The following is a 24356-nucleotide window of genomic DNA, read 5'->3' as shown; positions in this document are numbered from 1 at the left end:
TCCGGTTTGAAGGAAGACTTTTTCGAGGCGTTCCAGCTTAGTCCTCAGGGGTAGCGGCGCATTCGTGGCCGACCTCAGGTAGGAATATCTAACCCTATCTAGGGTTGATTACAGATGTCCATCGGCGGCAGTAGCCACTTACCATCAGGTGGACGGCATGCTCGTCTGCTACTTCTATATTATAAAAAAACAGATCTCCAGTAATGGATCGATCTTTCATCCTGGAAAATCGAAAGTCGATCTTATCGAAGTTGGTTAAATGTGTCCTACACATTTTTTGCTGACGGATACGTATTTCAGTGCTTCTTTGGTTCTGATACCCTTTTTTCGCTATCTTAACCCTTTTTTGTTCGAAAATGCTGAAGATCGATTTTTGGAGAATCGATTCTTTGGGCATCGATTTTTTTGTGAATCGATTTATTATGCGATTCGAATCGACTCAAGAATCGATCTTATTCGAAAAGAATCGCCATTCCTATGTTAGCGGATAAACAAAGATTTAGCTAATAAAAGGTGATATGATAATCTTAGTTCGAAGGTCGTAGAACCCACTGTTCGACTCCGTTACTATTTCTGTTATAACAGCAGTGTTAAGCGCTGCTGTGTTCTGGTTTGAAGGGTGTAAGGGAGACAGACTTTTCCGAGGCGTTCCAGTTCAGTCCTCAGGGGTAGCGGCGCATCTGTGGCCGACCTGTAGGAATCTAATTGATTACAGATGTCCACGGGCGGCAGTAACCACTTACTATCAAGCGGACTGCATGCTCGTCTGCCACTCATCTCAAGTATTAGAGCCTTAAATCATCATCAAACCATCACTGTCCCACTGCTGGGCACGGGTCTCCTCTCAGAATGAGAAGGATTAGGCCATAGTCCACCGCGCTGGACAAGTGCGTATTGGTAGACTTCACATACCTTTGAGATTTTTTTATAAATCTCTCAGGTATGCAGGTTTCCTCACGATGTTTTCCTTCACCTTAGGCAAGTGATAATTAATTTCTAATACGCACATGTTCGAAAAATCAGAGGTGCGTGCCTGGGATTTGAACCTCGGACCCCTCGAGAGGCCGAGTTCCTAACCACTGGGCTATCACTGCGTTATTACAGCCTTAAATGTACAGAACTATTCCTTGTACTTGTACATTACGCAAAGTTTTAACGTAGCGACGTTCTCACGGTGGCTCGCGTCTGCCGCGCCCGACTGTACCGTTCGTTGAATAGGGATGGGTCATGGATAGACATCGATAATATTTTATATTAGAAGTTACGCTTTCAAACGCAGAACTGCTTCACATAACAAATAGGTGTGGCGTTGGTGCCTTTGGTCGAACCATAGCCATACCGTCGAACCATAGGTCTTAGGTTAGACCATATTTTATCTCTAAGGCATAGATTAGTAAAGATACTTCGCCGCCTTGAAATTGAATGAAGCCACAAATGGCTTTTTAGTAAATTATTTTTTTAATTCTTGACAAATAAAAACATTTTTTGAGAAAATTTACGAATAAATCACTAATACTGCGTAATTTACATACTAAATAAATAATTATTTCAAATATTTTAGGGACATTTTAGCACGGAGACGTGGCAAAAATTTTTTACGCAACTATTTCAATTCTCAAAACTGGGTACATTTTCTTGTTAGGAGTGAGTAATCTTTACTAATCTATGCTCTAAGGATAATTATTGAGAGTGCGAGTCGTACACACGGAAGATTGCTTACCACCAAATTTTAATTTATTTTTAATGTTTGTTACCGCAGCAGACATATATTACGGTTTAATAGATAAAGCGAAAAACGTCGAAAAATAGCGCTTTCTCGTATGGCAACCCCCATTTATTTTCAAGATGTTTTTATTCTTAGTATTTGATGCTAAAGCGGCCATCATTCTATATACACTGTAAAAAATTCAAGTGTCTATCTATTACGGTTCAAGATAGAGCCCTGTGACAGACAGACAGCGGAGGCTTAGTAATAGGGCCCCGTTTTTACGTTTGGGTACGGAACCCTAACAATATGCTTCACGCTCATAGATTAGTAAAGATTACTCACTCCTAACAAGAAAATGTAAGCAGTTATGACAGTTAAAATTGTGTCTGTCATCTATTTTCGTGTTTGAAAAATATTAAAAAAAAATGTAGTTTTTAGATCATTTACGAATGAAACGATATTTCTCCGCACTTTTTTCTTCGATTTCGTGTTTTTTTTTGCACCACTTAACTGCGCATGTCGGCATTGTTCCGCGTAAATTACACCATGACAGCCATTAAATGGCTGACAGAATTGTCAGCCGTTTCAGCCATTTAATGGCTTCCTTCCATTACAAGGCATTGAGATATCTATACTTATCTATGTTTACGCTAGAAATAAGTGTACCGATGGTGCCCTACCGGCCGAACCATACTAGCTCTACCTTTCAAAGGCTATGCAACTGACTCGATCACATATAAATTCAGTCAAATATTTCGTACAATGGAATATATTCGTATACCATACCACGGTAATGTGCCAGCCATTTCGGCCTAATAGTATTTGAAGCCAAATATGTATGCGAGCGCTAATTATTTGCGAGTTACGTGTAGTTTGTGCGGACACTAAACTGTTACCGAATCTGGGTTATGTGCGGTGTATGTCATGAGAGGTAGCGATTTTGATTAGGTGTAAAAAAAGATAAATAATCCCATCGAAAACATACGAGTAACTTGTAAAAAAACAAGTCTCACAACTAATTCTTCTATCATATCAAGTCGCTTAATTTATTCAGTCCCTACTTAAGGGATCTTCTGTCTTAAGTTATTCCGTAACTAACAAACCTTTTTTTTTAACGAGGGGGAAACCTTCAAAAGGTACCCGGTGACGTAGGAGCGACACGGGGTTATGTGTGATTCTTACCGCACTAAAACTCCCCCGGTGACCGTCCTCGACGCTGTGATGAGGACTCCGGGAAGGGAAGGAACACAAATGGAGTCCTCTAAGCGTGTTGCTACGTCAGGCTCCACTCTGGTGAGCATAAAGCTCGCCACATCAACTGGTGTGTGTGACGATATGCGGCCACACATACCGCCGTCCAACATGGAGTCGCTTGCCGGCGGTTCGAGCTCCCACTCTTACCGCCCGCGAACCCGGAAGTCCCCTTTTAGTCTCCTCTTCCGACAGGCAGGAGATAGGAGATAGAAATAGGAGATAGAAATCTGTAATCAACTCCATAAAAAACAAATTCCATTGGAAATTCATCGAATTCATCGGACATTTGCGAACTAATGATCTCATGGTCGCTGTACAGAATCACTTCATATAGAAAGTAGTCCCATGGGTCTCCTCTTAGAATCAGAGGAGGAGTCCAAGTCATAGTCCACCGCGCTGGCTACGTCCGAATTGGAAGACTTCGCATGCCCTTTTTTAAACTCTCTAATGTGCAAATTTTCTCAAAAGCTTTTTTTTCCCCGTTATAAATAACATTTAACAGATAAATAATTTGTTATAAATGCAAAGCTGAGGAGCGTTAGTTTTTTGCTACGAAGCTTTTAATGCTAACTTCCGGAAATATAGACGGATATGTTTCTAATTCCAAAATATTTCTATTTCTTCACGATGCTAACATTATCATAACCTAAACGTTTCTAAACAAATAAGAACATACATTTTTGTTATCAGAAAAACGCACACACGTAAAATTAATCACCCCGCTATAACTTATAACTTGGACCACACAAGTGTCTACTATACTCGAGATTAAGATATAAATAGCCCTTATTCTGACGGTAACAAAGGCTTTAATCATAGTATAGTTTGGAATAATTTCCATTGTCGCATAGTTCTGCTTAAAAGGCGGACAATGCTCGTTTCGTAAGACACTATCGCCATCTATTGGAGTGATGATAAATTTTAGTGTCATGATTTCCGAATTTAATAATTATTTTTAAACAATCTTTATATATATATTTCTTATGTGCGTGTGTATGTCACTGAACTCCTCCTAAACGTCTGGACTGAGTCTCATGAAATTTGTTGTGTGTGTTCAAGGGGACTTGAGCATGGTTTAGATTCACAATTTAGTCCGTGGGAAAAGGTTTTTTTAATTAACTTTTAATTCGTAAGTAGTTGTTGATTTTGGAATGTTTCACATTGGATTCGCTTCCATCGCAGTTTCAAATATTCTATTTTTCAAACCCGTAAGTGATAAGGGTTGTTCACCCTTAACATTTTTTTTATTTATATGCCATAGTATAGTTTGGAATAATTTCCATTGTCACATAGTTCTGCTTAAAAGGCGTACAATACTCGTTTCGTTAGACACTATCGCCATCTATTGAGCGCGATGATAAATTTTAGTAACTTGTTCCCAGACGAAATTTGGTTAAATTAGACCCCTTTTTCTAACACGTTTTAAATTTATATTCTAGTATTTATAATAAAGTCCGGCATATCGTCCCCGTTACCTCCGCGGCAGAGAGGAATCTATGCTGGGTTACCTCACGATAAAATGGACCTAGTGCGAGTCGGACTCGACGGTTTTGGGACGATATTTGGTCATGACCCCTGTGACTATCCCTGGGGCCGTGCCTGGTGGAGTCAAGTGACAAACAAAAAATATAGAAACCAATTGTGAATTTCCTCCCATTTACTAAGTCTATAAATGCTTGTTTTTATTTATTAAAGCTTATTAAAAACTGCCTAGTGAAAACCGCCCTGAGAACTTTCTACGTCGCTCCATTAGTTCCTACTCCATTATCATTATGCTCCGGTCCATTAATATAATACTATCACCGTACGGCCATACGATACTGGAGATAACCGAACACGACGATTGTTCTACTGATTAGACGGTGTTTGGTCTAAGTCAAAAGAGATAGCGGAAGCGGGGTTTAATCTGCTGCTAGAAATGACTTCTGAAAGTAGAGAGTAGAAATTTCAGGTTGTGTTTTCCGGGGTAATGTACTTTTTTTTGTACTCCATGCAGTCCAACCGGTTTGACGGATTTTAACACATGATGTGTCCGATTCGTCTAAATTGTGGGAGTAGCAAACGGTCATACAGTCCACATGGACATCTGTAATCAACCCCAGATAAGATTAAACTCCTACCTGAGGTCGGCCACTATTGCTCCGCTACCTCTTAGGACTAAGCTAGAATGACTGGAAAAGTATGTCTCCCTTACTACACTCTTCAAACTAGAACACAGCAGCGCTTAACACTGCTGTTATATCAGAAATAGGTGTGGCGGTGGTGCCGCCGGAGTCGAATCACGAAGGGTTCTGCATTCAAAACACCTGGACCGCTCGGTACCACTTACACTTGGACCACACAAATAAGTTTATTCTCACACTTTACTCTCTACAATTGCAACTCGATTTATACATTCGGTAGTCGCTGTTGCGCCACACTTACACTCGTTAGGGCTGTGCTACAGTACACTGAAAGCTATATACTTGCTATCTTCAAAAAATTTAATACTTATACAGATAACCCACACTATGATTCATTTTTAAAATTTTATAAGGTTACTAGTGGTGCCCGCGGCTTCGCCCGCATTTTAGAAATAATATGACATACATAAAACGGAAAATTTGTACCTGCATTGGAATGACAGTGGTGCCATCTGTCGAAAATTGGTCTTACCAACTCCCAAACCCTCGTGGGCTCTTGGACAACAACTTTGCTAAAGATCATCACTTGATCAAATGCATAGTTTCCGATTCTATAACTACTTACGAATTAAAAATTAATTAAAAAAAACCTTTTCCCATGGACTAAATTGTGAATCTAAACCATTCTCAAGTCCCCTTGAACACACACAACAACTTTCATCAAAATCAGTCCAGTCGTTTAGGAGGAGTTCAGTGACATACACACGCACATAAGAAATATATATATAAAGAGATACCTAAGTAGTAGTAGACTTTGTCTACTGGATGGTGAGGAGTCACTGTCGTCCATGGATATCTGTAAGTGCATATAAAACAAGGGTTCTACATATATCTAAAGGATGCGCTGTTTTTAGCGCTCTCGTAACGTGTTTCAATATAAGTGTCTGTATTTTTTTTTAATTTTTAAAGGAGTCAATGGGCGGTAATTGACACTTAACATCGTCGTCAATCCGTTACTGTCCCATTGCTGGATATGGGTCTCTCGAAGTGAGAGAGGTTCAAGCGATAGTCCACTGCGCTGCCCAAATACAATGGTAGACTTCATATACATTTGAAAACATTTTTTAAAGGACTCACTCTTTTTGATTTTGCTTCGCTGTTTAAGCAAGTGATTATTAATTTCACATCATAGTGTGGCGACCTCCCGCTACTCGACAAGAGATGGCGCCACAAGTATTCTGAATCACGCTATCGAAGTTTTCTAAATATCTGGCATATATACAAGTTCCGAACTGAGACTGTCGGAGCACGGCCGCTCCCCGGGCACGATGACCTAGCCCGGCGATCCCTTTTAGCATCGCTATCTCCTCGCGTTTACTGTAACCGATCCTAACCTAATCCAGATATCTATCGCTCTGTCGCTTCAATATTTTATCGCTTACAAACTCTATATCTTACACGGACATCGATTGGCTCCGATCGTCGAATTTATGTTCCGACATGTTCATACTAAATAGTGGCGTAGTGTTGTTTAATATCATAATAATGTATTATTGGGACATTTTGTGCTTATTACGAGTACTAGAGACTTTACAGGGTGCTCCAAAGCGGAATAAGATACTATACAGGATGTTTTTTTGCATTAGCATTTTTTTAAATGCTTTTTTTAAATGTTACAAGTTGTAGAGAAGTGTGAAAGCGGTTGAAGGCGAGTTTATGACTGCAAAAGAGTGTAAAAAATTAAGGAAAATTAATTTTTGGTTTAGTATTTTTTTTAAGTTTGTAAAAACATACTGTACGACATTTATTTCTCAAATTTACAAAAATATTTAATGTAAAGGGTTTTCATACTATATATTTTTTTTAATGTTTTTTATACTATTTTTATAATATAAGTTTATCTTTAGTAATTGCGCTTTCACTGTATCCAATCTTATAGCATCTCTAGATTTTCTAGATGTACCTTACAATGTTTTATAGCTTACGCGCGCCGTATCTCACACGGACATCGATTGCCCGCAATCTTCGGATTTATCCCCGGACATGTCTCTATGCTAAATACTACAATATTGTATAGAGCGGTTTTGTATGTTGCATTTATTATTATGTATTGATTTTGTGTGTGTGCGTGTGTGTGTGTGTGTGTGATTTGATATTGTTTGCTAATTTTATAAGTTCATATATGTGTGTATGGTATATATGGTATGTGTGGTGGTATATATGGTGTGTATGTATGGTATATATGGTATATGGGGATTTTATTTGAAAAAAAAAAATATTTTTATTTCTTTTTTTTTATTTTCGGTCCAATACGAGACGGAGTCCGTAACAATACAATATGATTATTTATGTTCTGTATTTACAAAAAGAAAAATCTCTCACGCTTTCAAAGTTTCAACGGTATTTAAAAAAATCACCCTGTATAGATGGAGACTTTATTTGATCATTTTTTGTTTTTTTTTCGGCCAAGTAAGAGTCGGTTTCCGTAGTAATACAATATTATTGTTTAGGTTATATATTTACAAAAATGTTTTTTTTACTCACTTACAATGACTTAGCGTAAGCCCGATTCACACTTGGCTACATATTTGTTTTCCTTTAAACTTTATACGATTTGTAATAAATCATGGCCAGTAATGGAACACAATATAATTGCTTTCAGCCAACATAACTTCAAAAACTTCGAACCCCGGACCTCCAATAATATAACCCGATGAGCCACCACTAAGCTGTCACCGTCACGCACACATAAACATCTTAATTACACCATAAATAAACTCCGGATAACCAATAAATAGTAATTAACGGATTATGTTATTCTCCATTTAATACTGAGCTGTCGCAATTAGAAAGGAAGATATATGTTTGTCTGTATGTAAATCTATTCTCTATGTATATATAAATAAAATCTATCTGTCTGGATTATATTAGTATCTTAAAATAAATATGTATTTTCTTCAAAATTAGCATTTTCCTCTAGTTTGTCATATATCGTGACTAATTTTTTCCCGCGGCTTCGCCCGCGTTTAAAAGAAAATAATATGACATACTAACATACATAAAACTATCCTATGTCCTTTCGCGGGTCTCAGACTATCTTTGTACAAAATTTCATTAAAATCGGTTCAGTGGTTTAGGCATGAAGAAGAGACAACCAGACAGACAGACAGACAGACAAAGCTACTTTCGGTATTATAATATTAGTAAGGATTTCCACTTCTTCATACATCATTACCAGAATTTGATAGGTACTTATAAGTGACACTCGTTCGATTCCGGGTTAGGGAAATAGATTTAAAAAAATGCAACGACGTAGTTTTAGTTTTTATCAAAATCGGCCTCGTAACTCCTTTCAGCATTTTTCGCTAATTCTTATAGTTCCGGATTTGGCCCTGAAGGCGCATTTGAAAAATTCACCCTGTATACCATAGATTAGTAAAGATACTTCGCCGCCTTGAAATTGAATGAAGCCGCAAATGGCTTATTATAGTAAGTTCTTTTTTTGAATTCTTGACAGATAAAAACATTTTTAGAGAAAATTTAAGAATAAATAACTAATACTGCGTAATTTTCATGATAATTAAATAATTTATAATAATAATTTCAAATATTTTAGGGACATTTTAGCACGGAGACGTGGCAAAATTTTTTTACGCAACTGTTTCAATTCTCAAAACTGGGTACATTTTCTTGTTAGGAGTGAGTAATCTTTACTTATCTATGCTGTATACATACAAGCTCCGAACTGAGACTGTCGGAGCACGGTACTCCTCAGGCATGATCACCTCTCCTGATGTTACCCTTTATCAAACATTTTTTTATAGTATAGGAGTAGCAGACGAGCATGCAGTCCACCTGATGGTAAGTGGCTACTGCCGCCCATGGACATCTCAAATCAACCCCAGAGAGGATTAGTTATTCCTACCTGAGGTCGGCCACAGATGCGCCGTTACACCTGAGGACTAAGCTGGAACGCCTCGGAAAAGTATGTCTCCCTTACCACACCCTTTAAAACGGAACACTGCTGTTATTAGGTAGAAATAGGTGTGGCGGTGGTGGTGCCGGAGTTGAACCACAAAAGGTTTCTACCACCTTCTATTAAATTATGTGCGAGTCATCATCATCATCATCAACCCATTATTGTCCTACTGCTGGGCACGGGTCGCCTCTCAGAATGAGAAGGATTAGGCCATAGTCCACCGCGCTGGACAAGTGCGTATTGGTAGACTTCACATACCTTCGAGATTTTTTTATAAAATCTTTCAGGCGTGCAGGTTTCCTCACGATGTTTTCCTTCACCATTTCAGCAAGTGATAATTAATTTGTAATACGCACTTAACTTTGAAAAATCAGAGGTGCGTGCCTGGGATTTGAACCTCGGACCCCTCGATCGAGAGGCCGAGTTTCTGAACCACTAGGCTATCACTGCTTTTTGTGTGTAATAGTTTAAATTCAAATTGCCAAATTTGAAACTATCTAGGTCCCAATATATTAAATCGGTTTCCCACGCATCGTCTAAGGCCCATGACACTATCTAAACTGGTTTTGTGTCGTGTCGTGACTACACACTGGTCAATTAGTGCACAGATGTAGTTGTTGGTGATCTTGTCTAGATTGAACGGACGGTACGTTGATTCGATGTTACGCAGTGTTCCGGGTTCGAGTCCCGGGCATAGATTAGTAAAGATACTTCGCCGCCTTGAAATTGAATGAAGCCACAAACGGCTTATTTTAGTAAGTTCTTTTTTTGAATTCTTGACAAATAAAAACATTTGTAGGGAAAATTTACGAATAAATAACTAATACTGCGTAATTTACGTAATAAATAAATAATTGTTTCAAATATTTTAGGGACATTTTAGCACGGAGACGTGGCAAAACTTTTTTACGCAACTATTTCAATTCTTAAAACTGGGTACATTTTCTTGTTAGGGGTGAGTAATCTTTACTAATCTATGGTCCCGGGTATAAAAAATTTAGCTGGTGTGTTTTGTGTGTGTGTGTGTGTGAGACGGGTAGAGAGTGTGAGTGGGTGAAGGTGTCAGTGTATATAAATGTGCGTGTGTTTATGTGTGTGCGCATTCATTGCCTGCGTTCGTGCATATGTATATGTGTGTATGTGTGTGTGTGTGCGTCTGTGTAAGTAAGTGAGTCTCTCTGTCTCTCGCTCTCTCTCTCTCTCTCTCTCTCACTTTCCGTGTATATGTGTGCGCGTACTCAATATTAAACAGTAGTTCGAACCATATTGGTCCACCTGTCCTACTGACACTAGCGAAATACTACCTCTATCCAGGCAAAAGCGCCTTAATAGGAAAAAACAGGAGAACATTCTTTACCAAAATACCCCTCGAGACGTGACACAGGGTGTTCCAAAAATGCCGTCGCTAACAATGGTATGCATCGGTGACTTGAGAACGCCGTGTCAAATTAGTGCACAGCCGCTATCGTTAGAGATCTCGGTGCGGCTTAGACGAAATTCTGTTTGCAAATGCTGTACACGGTAGCTTGTATACAGGGTGTCCCAAAAATATCAATATTTGATATAGAAGTGTAATTTTAATTGAAGGTGTTGTGATAATTTCTGCCCGTGGATATTTGTTACCTACGTAATTCTGCCCCTAAGGCCTGTAATAAAATTAATTACTGAAAATAGTATTAGGGTAATTTGATGACCCGCGTGGCGGAGCGGTCACCATACCGGTTGACGCGCAAAAGGTCCCGGGTTCGATCCCCGGCCAGACAGATATCTGAATGATGAATAATTTCTGTATCTTAGTCTGGGTGTTTGTGTATTTGTCTATGTGTGTGTCCATGGCATCCACGACACAGGGAATCATAGTGTGTCAAAGCGTTTAGTTATTTAGTGATTCTCGTTTATAAAGATGAACACTTGAAATTTTACAGAATTCATATATTTCTATAGCTATGATAGCAAATGCTAAAAATCGTAACTAATATTATAAATGCGAATGCGGGTTTTTTTGTGTTTGGAACGCTTTCAAGCCTTAAATATGTACTTAATATAAATCGGATATATAACCCATTGTCATAAAATCATCACATTTTTGGGATTCAGATAAGAACATAGGATAACTTATTTCTCGAAAAAAGTACCTTTCCCGACGGATAGATAAATCCTCTGAATGCGTGCAAAGTCGCGGGTAAAAGCTAGTAAAAAATTAATGAAAATTTCGTTGAAAGTTGAATGAATAGAATTTATTATCATTATTTCATTCACAATTTTAGAACACGCTGTGTATGTGTAGTCAAATTAGCCTGCGTAGATATCTGATGTATCCTTTAGGCTCCGTTCTATATTCAGAGCGGACTAGCAGATTGGCGCGGACTATACGAATCTTGGGGTTCAGATATACCACTGCCACATAAATTATTATTATTATTGGTATATTTTACAAAAAAATGTGATATTTATTTGATTCACAATTTTAGAACACGCTGTATATGTGTAGTCAAATTAGCCTGCGTAGATATCTGATGTATCCTTTAGGCTCCGTTCTATATTCAGAGCGGACTAGCAGATTGGCGCGGACTATACGAATCTTGGGGTTCAGATATACCACTGCCACATAAATTATTATTATTATTGGTATATTTTACAAAAAAATGTGATATTTATTTGATTCACAATTTTAGAACACGCTGTATATGTGTAGTCAAATTAGCCTGCGTAGATATCTGATGTATCCTTTCGGCTGCGTTCTATATTCAGAGCGGACTAGCAGATTGGCGCGGACTTTACGGATCTTGGGGTTCAGATATACCACTGCCACATAAATTATTATTATTATTAGTAAATCTACAAGAATATCACATTATTTGATTTACAATTTTAGAACACGCTGTATATGTGTAGTCAAATTAGCCTGCGTAGATATCTGATGTATCCTTTAGGCTCCATTCTATATTCAGAGCGGACTAGCAGATTGGCGCGGACTATACGAATCTTGGGGTTCAGATATACCACTGCCACATAAATTATTATTATTATTGGTATATTTTACAAGAATTATTTGATTTACAATTTTAGAACACGCTGTATATGTGTAGTCAAATTAGCCTGCGTAGATATCTGATGTATCCTTTAGGCTCCGTTCTATATTCAGAGCGAACTAGCAGATTGGCGCGGACTATACGGATCTTGGGGTTCTTCGGATGTACCACTGCCACATAAAATAATATTATTATTAGTAAATTTTACAAGAATATCACATTATTTGATTCACAATTTTAGAACAAGCTATATATGTGTAGTCAAATTAGCCTGCGTAGATATCTGATGTATCCTTTAGGCTCCGTTCACATTCAATTTCAGTTAGTTTAGCGTTAAGAAATCACGAATATGCCAGTATTAGACTCGAAGCCTAAAATGGTTAACTTTGAATGTGTTTACATCTTTGGTAAAGGGACATAAAAGGTGGTATTAATCTTGTGGTTGTTTCGATACACATTTGTAGGATTCAGTGGCAAAAGGGTAAAAACGAAACTCTATTACTAAGCCTCTACTGTCTGTCCATCTGTCACAGCAGATATAGACACTTGAAATTTTTACACAGTATGCATAACAGAGGCCGCTATAACAGCGAATACTAAAAATAAGTATAGTTTAAAAACTAAAAACCTTGCAATCGAACGATGAATATAATAATAAAATCGCACAAGGAAAATCTTTAATCCTGATTCCTGATTATCCTAATGAAGTGAAATGGATAAAATTATTAAAATCGTGTATTGTCATCGGTTCTTCATAGGTGTTCAAAATTTTAAATTAATCGGACCGTTCAAAGTGGGTAAAAATCGAGTTCAAAGATTCCGTTACATACACACATACATACATACATACATACAGGTCAAGCTAATAAAAGTTTGATAAATGAGAGTAGTAATACAAGAAAGCGAAAAACGCCGAAGTATTCGTTTTTCCGCCTTTTCTATTGAACCGTAATAGATACTTGTGGTGACTTCGGACCCCAGGCTTGAAAGACCGAATGTCAAAGCCACTGTGCATTGCGAGTAACATAGGAACTACTTATTAATCTATTGTGATATCCTCGTTTCAGGTTCCATCACTCCGACTTCGTCAAAATCAATAAAACTGGAGGAATCTACATCAACACAGCTGGTATTCGAGTGAGTTTCTTTACATATTTTCAATTCAATTTCAATTTCAATTCTCGCAAATGAAAAAAGACGAAAGTCCTTTAAACGTGGTAGAACCCTCTGTGGATGGACTCTGGCGGCACCACCGCTACACCTGCTTCTGTTATAACAGCAGTGTTAAACGCTGCTGTGATCTGCTTTGAAGATTGTGGTATGGAAGACATATTTTTCCGAAGCGTTCCAACATAGTCCTCAGGGGTAGCGACGCATCTGACGCCGACTTCGAATAGCAACTTAGTCTTATCTGGGATTGATGTTCTATCCATGGGCGGCAGTAGCCACCTAATCATCAGGTGGACTGCATTCTCGTCTGATACTTCTAAAAATACAGAAATAATCCATGTTACGATGTACCTACAAACTACGGCTCACTTCGACCCTTATTCTTGCTTGTACACAGTACCTACAATATACTGATTGATTATTGTATAAAATTTTACAGGTCCAGTCACCAAGTGCCCAAAATCAAAGTGGGACCGGACCTCCGAAGCGCTAGAAAGGCGAAACATCATACAAACAAGTAAGTAATACCTTCTTAAATATCTTCCAGCCTAAACATAGTATGTGTAAATATAAAATCAGTGATAGCAGTGGTTCAAACACGATCTCTAGATCGAGGGGCCTGAAGTTTAAAAAAAAGTTACGTGCGATTAGAAATTAACTAGTGATAGCCTAGTGGTTAAGAAACTCGGCCTCTTGATCGAGGGGTTGGAGGTTCAAATCCCAGGCACGCAGGCACCTCTTATTTTTAAAAGTTGCACATAACTTTGAAAAATTAGAGTATTAGAAATTATTTATCACTTGCTTAAAACGTCGTGAGGAAATCTGCACATCTGAGAGGTAAAAAACAATGTTCTAAAACTTATGTGGAATAAAATAAAAAAAATAACAAAAATTTTGTAACACATAATTATATTTTTTACATTTTTTCAGACTGAAACCCCCAACAACGGACACACGAAACCAACATACTCCCCACCCGATCCCAACGCTAGAGCTATCGAAACCGCCCTTCCTACCCCAGACTTTCCCCTTCCTACCCCCAATAAAACCAATGACAACGGACATCGAGATAAAAAACTTTCTCCTCAACACAGCACTACAGAACGCGCTAACCGGCTCCTTATGTCAGTTGACACAACGCAAGATGACAGCCCGCGCTGTCACCCAAGTGACAGACGTCAAAGCCATAGACAAAGTCACAGCCATAGACAAGAAAACCACAGACAAGCTAGAAGTTGATGACGGTCAGAATAAGCGTAGATTGCACAAATGCGATGTGGTCGGTTGTCATAAGGTGTATACGAAGAGTTCGCACTTGAAGGCACATAAACGGACGCATACGGGTAAGTGTGTGTGTGTGTGTGTGTGTGTGTGTTCAAATCAGAACACAGCAGCGCTTAACACTGCTGTTATTAGGCAGAAGGTGTGGCGGTGGTGCCGCCGGAGTCGAACCACAAAGGGTTCTACTACCTTTGCAACTGGTCCAACAAATGAATTCAAACCAGAACCTTCAAACCTGTGTTCTGGTTTGAAGGGTGTGGTAAGAGAGACGTATTTTTCCGAGGCCTTGAAGCTTAGTCCTCAGGGGTAATAACGCATCTGTGGCCTAACTCAGGTAAGACTAATCCTATCTGGGGTTGATTACAGATGTCCGGGGGCGGCAGTAGTCACTTACCATCAGGTGGACTGCACGCACGTCTCCTATGTCTATATTATAATTAAAAAATTCGATGTGTAAATTTGCTAAACTGAGAATCAGGTCATAAATTAAAATTAAAAAATTCGATGTGTAAATTTGCTAAACTGAGAATCAGGTCATAAATTAAAATTAAAAAATTCGATGTGTAAATTTGCTAAACTGAGAATCAGGTCATAAATTAAAATTAAAAAATTCGATGTGTAAATTTGCTAAACTGAGAATCAGGTCATAAATTAAAATTAAAAAATTCGATGTGTAAATTTGCTAAACTGAGAATCAGGTCATAAATTAAAATTAAAAAATTCGATGTGTAAATTTGCTAAACTGAGAATCAGGTCATAAATTAAAATTAAAAAATTCGATGTGTAAATTTGCTAAACTGAGAATCAGGTCATAAATTAAAATTAAAAAATTCGATGTGTAAATTTGCTAAACTGAGAATCAGGTCATAAATTAAAATTAAAAAATTCGATGTGTAAATTTGCTAAACTGAGAATCAGGTCATAAATTAAAATTAAAAAATTCGATGTGTAAATTTGCTACACAAATACAGGTGATAAATTAAAATATATTTCTAACTATTTCCAGGAGAGAAACCCTATCCCTGTGGATGGGCAGGTTGTGAATGGAGATTCGCCCGATCAGACGAGCTGACACGTCACACTCGGAAGCACACCGGTCATAGACCATTCACCTGCCCGCTGTGTAGGCGGTCATTCGCCAGGTCTGACCATCTAGGACTGCATATGAGAAGACACTGAGAATACAAATAGTAATAGATACAAAATATCCCAAATTATACATTACAACATGAATTATACATGGAATACTAACTTTAATAATACTAGGAAGAACACGAGTCTCAAATCGGAAAATCTGGCCTAGCGAATGACCGCCTGCAAAGCGGCAGGCGGTCATTCGCTAGGTCTGACCACTTCGGGCTGCATATGAGAAGACATTAAGTAGAAAACTAGTTTTAGTGACGAGATATAGAACATCGGTCATAGACCGTTCACCTGCCCGCTGTGTAGGCGGTCATTCGCCAGGTCTGACCATCTTGGACTGCATATGAGAAGACACTAAGAACTATTTTAAGACATGGCTAAGTAAACACCGGTCACAAACCGTCTATCTGACCTTGCAGACGGTCATTTGCTAGATTTTACCAACTTACACTGTATATGAGAACAAACTGAGGAGAAGAATAGAATTAAAAACTATGTACCCTATATTATACATTGCAACATGAATTTTACAGAGAATACTAATTTTAATTTCTTTGGGAAGCACACCAGTCACAAATATGATGATGATTTCACATATTATATTGTACATTACTACATGAATTACATAGATAATTATACATGGACTTTAATGATGACTAGGAAGAAAATCGGTCACACACCGTCTTCCATTTGCCACATCTGAGCACTTTGGACTGCATATGAAAAGATACTGAGTAGAAAAACAGTAATAGATACAAAATATCCCAAATTATAAATTAAAACATGAATTATACAGGGTATACTAACCTCAATAATACTAGGAAGAACAGCGGTCACAAACCTTCTATCTGACCGCCTTGCTGGCGACCATTCGCCAGTTCTAGCCACTTTGGGATGCATATGAGAAGACATTAAGTAGAAAACAGCGGTCACAACTCTTCTATCTAATCGCTTTACGGGTGGTAATTTGTAAGATCTGATCACCTTGAACTGCATATAAGAAGACATCAAACAGAAAAATATAACTAGAATTTACAGATCCTAGATTATACATTACAACATGAATTATACAGAAAACACTAACTTGAATGATATTAGGAAGAATATCGGTCAACACTCGTGTATCTGACCTCTCTACAGGCGGTCATTCGCCAGGTCTGACCACATTGGACTGCATGAGGAGACACTGATTCAAGTTATACATTTAAACATGTATTATACAGGGGTTTTTGAGTTTAGTAAACTAGGGAAAAAAACCTTGGACTACACATGAGAAGACATTAAGTAGAATATTAGTATAATCTAGGATATATAGTTTCTACTATATATCTCAGATTATACATTAAAACATGACTTGAAAAAGCACCGATCACTAACCGTCTATCTGATTGTTCTGCAGGCGGTCTTTCGCCAGATCTGACAAGACATTAGTAGATTAATAGATGCAAAATATCCCAGATTATACATTAAAACATGAATTACACATTGAATTCTGACTTGAATGAAATTAGGAAGAAAAACGGTCACAAAAATATACAAGAAATCCTGATTTACTTATAATTATACATTGAACAATTAAAATAATTAATTATACAGGGGATTAATACAAAGGAAATAATAATAAAGGGTTTAGTTGATATTTTAATTATACGTAGAAATTGGATTATACATCTCATTAAATAATTAGTTATTTTCTATTAGTATAAAAAGAGATACGTAAAAGTCACAAACACATAACAAGAAGGAATTGATTTACATTAATTGGCCATTTATTTTAAATAACAGTTTTATTTAACAAATTATACAATGATACCCGAATTATACAGGGTACTTACAAAGATAGGGATCGCATACGGTTTTTACGGATAAGTTTAAATTCGTGTGGCATACTAACAGTTTTCTTTTCTGTTCATGTTGAAAGAATGAATAACGTTTCAAAAACAGGATTATACCAATGTTAAAAACCTTGTCAGGAAATTATCTAGGAACCAACTTTTTATATCATCATATCATCTTATATAGTCATTCCAATTACTAATGTGTACTTGTGTGTAGTCGAATTCATAAAGGTTACTTCAAGTAAATTAAATAAAAAAACATTTTTTTGGTTACTTGATAAATTCAATTCTATTTTATTTCACAATAAATAGTGCTTGAAGTTTTAAAACGCAATATTGATTGAAGTATTATGAAGTTGGCGGCAAAAATATAAATACATTTATAGTCCATTTCAATGATACAATTTTTAAACTTTGTGTGATCAAAATTACAATTTTAATAAAATTAGGAATTACAAATTGAAACCCAAAATTACTAAATAATTTATTCAATTTGAAAGCATAGATTAGTAAAGATACTTCGCCGCCTTGAAATTGAATGAAGCCACAAACGGCTTATTGGTAAGTTCTTTTTTGAAATCTTGACAAATAAAAACATTTTTAGAGAAAATTTACGAATAAACAACTAATACTGCGAAATTTACATAATAAATAAAAAAATATTTCAAACATTTTACGGACATTTTAGCACGGAGACGTGGCAAAAGTTTTACGCAACTATTTCAATTCTTAAAACTGGGTACACTTTCTTGTTAGGAGTGAGTAATCTTTACTAATCTATGTTTGAAAGACAAAACTAACGCTATTATGACTATAAGATACAGAGAGAGAGGAGATTTCTTGAGATGTAATCTCATTTTACATTGCACTTATTCAGTGGCATTATTATAAACTTAGGCCAGTATAGAAGTACTAAGTGTTAAATATTAATTATATTTTATTGTTAAAATGTAATGATAAAGTTATTTTAGTTTTTAGGAAGTGCTCTCAATAAATATTATAAGCTAGAAATGGTTAATCTATTTCTGTTTTTCCATTTTTAAAGTCCTGTCAATTAAAAAATATCACCATTATTTTAGGAATCAAAAATGGTAAAAAATACGAAGGAGTTTTTTAATATAAAATTATTGGACACGTAGCTTATATGATGACTTATTTTTGAAAGAGGTATGTTCTACTTAACAATTTCAGACCTACTAGATAGTTCCCATTTAAAAACAGATTAAGACTAAATATCTGATCTAGTACAGTATAAAGGAAAATTATCTACTAATGTATACATTTTAAGTATACAAAATATATACGTTCTGTATATATTCTGATTCATGATGATCTATAAGGGTGAGCGGAAAATAGTAGTTTTAACTTAAAATATGTACCTTATAATTATATTTTAGATGTAAATTATGACTTATATAAAAGTACCTAAAGTGTGGTGATTTATTTACATGAAATTATATGTATATGTAAACACAAAAGACATATCAAGTAGAAACGCCATGATTTGTGTGATACGATAAAATTAAAATAAATTGTAAAGGAGTTCTTAAAGGTATGGCCGATATTTGTCCAAGCGTATCGCCAATATTGGCCTTGTATAATGCGAGAAATGTTTTAAATAAATTGTAAAGGAGTGCTCAAATGTATGGCAAATAATTGTTAAAGCATATGATCAATATTGACCTTTTATAATGCGAGGAGAAATTTAGATTGTAAAGGAGTGCTCAAACGTAATGCCAATATTTGTCCAAGCCTATGGCCAATATTGGCCATGATATTGGTGTATAAATAACTATTGTTTTTTATGTCTAAATATGTTTTAGGATGATATGTGTATGTGGCATGTCTATTTGATATATCATTTGTGAAATGGAAACGTGCTCAAAAATAAAGTTCCACATGAAGCTAAATCCATACAGGGCGTTCGTGGCAATATTAGTAGTGTAGGAAAATTCCTATTTTTTATGTATATTTGGTATTTTTTACTTGTACTTATTAATTTAAGGTTTTTTCTCCAACTTAGTCTTTAGAGGTAGCGATACGTCTGTGGCCGACCTCAGATAGGATTTAAATCTTATCTGGGGTTGATTACAGATGTCCATACGGCAGTAACTCACCATCACGAGGTGTATGCTATTAATGCTTCCATTTAAAAAGTGTAATTTTTGGCTTAATTTAAACATTACTACAAAGTTCGAAGTTGTAACATGACAAGTTGTATGTTACACTCGACTTATATGTAATATTCGTTTACGAGCGAACATTACAATTGAATGGTCTCGGTCAGTATCTACCTTTATGTTATAGATTATACATTACAATTATTAATAATAATTATATCATTGTTTTGTTTCAAATGTTTATTAGTTATTATCTATATTTAGTTAAATAAGGCCAGTGTATTATTTTATATAGTATAGTATAATATAACAATTATACACAGAATTAGAGTTAATATATTTTTGTAGTTTATAAGATATATTGTGAATAGGGGCCAGTATTTTTGAAATTATAATCGTAGTATAAGCCAACGTTATAATTTTAGGAATTATACAAATTTAAAGTGTTTAAAGAATTTATGTAAAATTGATCTCAAATTGGATTCCTTCTCTACATACACTGTTTTTAAATTGTAAATTTTGATCTCAATTATATCTACTTACAATTATTTTTTGCAAATATTTTTTTGTGCTTAAAAAAGAAAAAGATAATTGTTATTCAATTTTTTGTTTATTCATATTTCTAACAATTGTGCAATTGTAACTACATTTATTAAATATACAATTCGTTAATTTATACATTTTCAAATTGCAACTTATTATTTTGAAAGCAAATATATTTGACAAATTAACTTCACTATGAAACTTATTTTTTTATCTAATTATAAGCACGGTAATTAAATATACAATTCGTTAATCAATTATACATTTTCAAATTGCAACTTATTATTTTCAAAGCAAATACATTTGGCATCTCTACTTCAGTATGAAATTTTAATATTTTATTTGGGTGTACTCTATTTTTTACGCAATTATAACCACATTGATATAATATATAATTCGTTAGTTTATAAAATTTCACATTACAACTTATTATTTTCAAAGCAAATATATTTGACATCTCAACTTCAGTATGAAACTTTAATATTTTATGCAATTATCTTGCACGTTGATTAAATATACAATTCGTTAATTCATACATATTCAAATTGCAACTTATTATTTCCAAAGCAAATACATTTGACATCTGAATTAATATTTTTCTAGGCATAAGCACGTTGATTATACAGTAATTGAATAAAAAGACATTTTCAATTTGCAACTTGACGAAAGGAAATATTTGACATCTCAACTTCAGTATGAAATGTTAATATTTTTAGTATATTCATATTTTTTGTAGTTATAAGCACGTTGATAATTATACGGTTAATAAATAATTATACATTTTCAAATTGTATAATCGTATGAAGTACCTTAAGAATGAACACAGCATTTTCGCCGGCCAGTAAACGAAAAAAATGTACTATTTTAGTTTTTAATGGATTCCTATTTTTTTAATCGGTATTTTTTGTAATAAGTTCGGTTAGTATTAGAATAAGTTTAAGAGTTTTCAGTTATGTTCAGGTTTATTTTATTTGTGTTTTTGTTTCTATTCATATCTACAGATGTGTCAGTTTAAGGGTACTGCCCTTACCATGAGTTCTTACGTTTTGACAAATATGACTGTTTTGGTATTTGTTTACGTATTTGCCCATACAATTTCCAATCAGCGCCCCTAGCGGATTGTTTCAGAACTATAGTGTCAGTAACGTAACATTAAATGTCTAAATTGACAAAATGGCGCTTTATGTTTTGTCTCTCTGTTTTGCGAACATGTGAGGCAGACAAAAAGACTAGCACTTACTTATTGTTACGTTTACTCAGTCTACTGAAGCAAACGGAACAGAATAATGGATTGTGTCAACGTAACGTAAAATTGTTTGATGTTTTGAAAACTCATGGTAAGGGTACAGATCTGATTTTACCCGACTGCGGAGGGTAATGTTTTTCGAGCGTATGTATGTATGTCTCATTCTTTGTCACGCTGCAGCCCCAACGACTTGACGGATTAACATATGAGGTGTCGTTGGATTCGTCTAAATTGTGGGTGGGACATAGGCTATTTTACCAGTCCGTTTTTATAATACATTTTCAATTTATTACATGTGGGTAGGCAGCTTATTATTTACTTAGTAACAATATCTCAACCCAAACGAATGAATTGTTTTGTACTAGATAAATCTGTTTATCATGCGTCAAGAATCTTTTGTTTTTCTTTTGGAGATATCCGCTGATCTCAGTTCGTATATATATGAAAACTTCGATGTTTAGAAAACTTCGATAGCGTGATTCAGGATAAGAGTGGTGCCATCTCTTAACGAGCTTCAGAATGGTACCATAATCATAAATGTTGTACAATGTCTGTAAATGTGAATAGAACCTTATTTTTTAAAATATGAGTATATATGTATATCAAAATTTAATTCTGTTTTTGTATGTAATCAAGTTAATACTTGTCATATATGAATACATATTTAAATAAAGATATTATATGTATAGATTGAAGATTTTAAAATTGTTAAAAAATAAAAGTCACTATTCGCACTCACACACATATAAGTAAAACGTAAGACACGGTGATATCACGCACACATCAATAACGAAATTGAACCAATTTTGTGAACCCCATTTTTAGATGTCACACTAGACGAACATATAATATTTTTATATTTAATTCGGATATTTTATTTTGGTTTTATTTTTAAAATAAATTCATTGTTATTTTAATCGAAACACATTGTTGCTCTATCAAATGTTTATATGTATATTTTGTTGTAATATATATTTTACATTGATCTACTAACATATAGATGACGTGTTTGGATTATAAAAGTTTATGAGAAAGAATAAGATCTACGAAATAAAATAGTGTGTGCATAATTTTGCAAAGATTACTCTGTAAAATGAAAAAAATACATTTAAAATATTTCAATGCTTCAAATTTATTTTTATTTTTAGGGTAACAACGAATGCCTAAAAACAAAACTAAACAATTTATTATTATTTTTTTTTCGATTTTTCTTTTTCAAAAATTTAGCACGAAATGTGGTGTCTATATTTTTAGTAGGTCAATGTTATATTTAATGTAAATGAAAAATTTTGGTGCTGGATAATGTGGGTCTCTAAAAATAGTTTTTTGCTGTATAAATGTTATTGTTACTTATTTTGTTGTATAAATGATAACAAAAGGTTATTAATTGCTAAATTTAATAATAATAAAAACGCAATGTATACTAGAAAAAATATGACGTAAAGATAATTGAACAAAATTTTGAAGATCGTTTTTTTGGCAAAAATATACAGTAGTTAATATTTTCATTTAAAAATTTAAGTTACATGTAAAAAAATATTTTAGTGACCTGCTTTGTTTTGAAAATAAATGATTTAAAAAAAATGTTATTTTTATTTCTTCATCATAACAAGTTGAAAACGTCGTCATCATCATCAACCTATTACTGTCGCACTGCTGGGCATAGGTCTCCTCTCAATGTGAGAGTAGTTTAGGCCAGCGTTTCCCAACCTGTGGTCCGCGGACCCCTGGGGATCCGCGAGTATATGTATGGGGGTCCGCGGTGTCATCTCTGGACCATACATAAATCGCTCATTAAATGCAAAAGGGCCGCTTTACTGCTTTTTTTCAACCACAGACGTTTGTGAAAAGGAATTCTCTACTCTTGTTTATACAAAAAACAAATACAGAAACAGATTATAAGTAGAATCTGATTTGAGATTACAGCTTAGTAGCAACATCAACCCGAATATCCCTGATTTAGTTGCAAAAAAGCAACACCAATCATCACATTATTTCTTTTTCTAATTTTTCATAATTAACAGTTATAATTACCTTCTGTATTTGTTTTTTTTTGTCATATCTGTAATAACTAAAATAAATACCTAATCCGTTTTTTGCTGTTTATTTTATTAAGGGGTTCGTAAAAACTGCTTGATTTCCTAAGGGTCCGTGGAATGAAAAAGGCTGGGAAACGCTGGTTTAGGCGATAGGCCACATCGCTAGCTAAGTAGTGTGGTTTGGTATACTGTGCATACCTTTGACAACTTTATTTTTACAGGACACTTAGGCCGCAGGTTTCGTTACATTTATTTTCCTTCGCTACACAACAACAAACTAATTAACACTACACAAAAACAAGTTATAATTTTTAAGCGTTATTCAGAAAATTTGAAGTGCATGCCTGGAATTTAAACTCCGGAACCTCAACATAAAAGTAATTACAAATCACTAACTGAGCCAACAGTAGTTCTATTAGAAAACAATCAATTTCAAAGTTCAAATCGCTATGTTGCAATACCTCTTATAAGCTTCTTCATCACACCATTCAAATTGGAACAACAGTGATTAAGGGCTCGTACACAAAACTGCGATGCGACGCGATGCGAATTCGCAACGCAGAAAATTGCGACACGAATTGCTGCGATGCGATATCGTGCGGCATACCGTCTCCCAGGGTGACCATTCTTTCGACAACCGTCAACCGTACGGAACGTATTTTGAAAATTAGGTCGTGACATGGATCGTAAAAAGAAGTGTGCACTTTTGTATTTGCTTAGGAGATACAGGAAAGAGTAACAAAGAAAATTTTGGGTTCATCCATTTATCATATATCATTTATTTTATATTTAGTTTCCCAAAGAACAGGGCGCTCCTCAACCAGTAATATAAAAAAAGTCAACTACGTACTTTGTCATTTTTTACATTAAAGTATACGTC

At 35.3% G+C, this 24356-nt stretch overlaps 1 protein-coding gene across 1 annotated transcript in view; it reads left to right on the top strand.

Annotated features, from left to right (window-relative positions):
- LOC140756998 (uncharacterized) overlaps window positions 1-15841 on the top strand; it is a 51205-nt gene extending 35364 nt beyond the window's left edge. The window contains exons 4-7 of the mRNA XM_073092548.1: window positions 13164-13233; window positions 13706-13783; window positions 14197-14609; window positions 15554-15841. Coding sequence (XP_072948649.1) covers window positions 13164-13233; window positions 13706-13783; window positions 14197-14609; window positions 15554-15726 — 734 coding nt within the window. The 3' untranslated portion in view covers window positions 15727-15841. The remainder of the gene's footprint in view (window positions 1-13163; window positions 13234-13705; window positions 13784-14196; window positions 14610-15553) is intronic.
- Window positions 15842-24356: the final 8515 nt, after the last annotated feature.

Source organism: Epargyreus clarus, unplaced genomic scaffold (assembly GCF_041222505.1).
Source record: "Epargyreus clarus isolate Ecla_fem2 unplaced genomic scaffold, WU_Ecla_fem_2.2 ptg000036l, whole genome shotgun sequence".
Lineage (NCBI taxonomy): Eukaryota > Metazoa > Arthropoda > Insecta > Lepidoptera > Hesperiidae > Epargyreus > Epargyreus clarus.
Note: the sequence above shows the minus strand (reverse complement) of the source record. Positions and strands in the feature narration are given on the sequence as shown.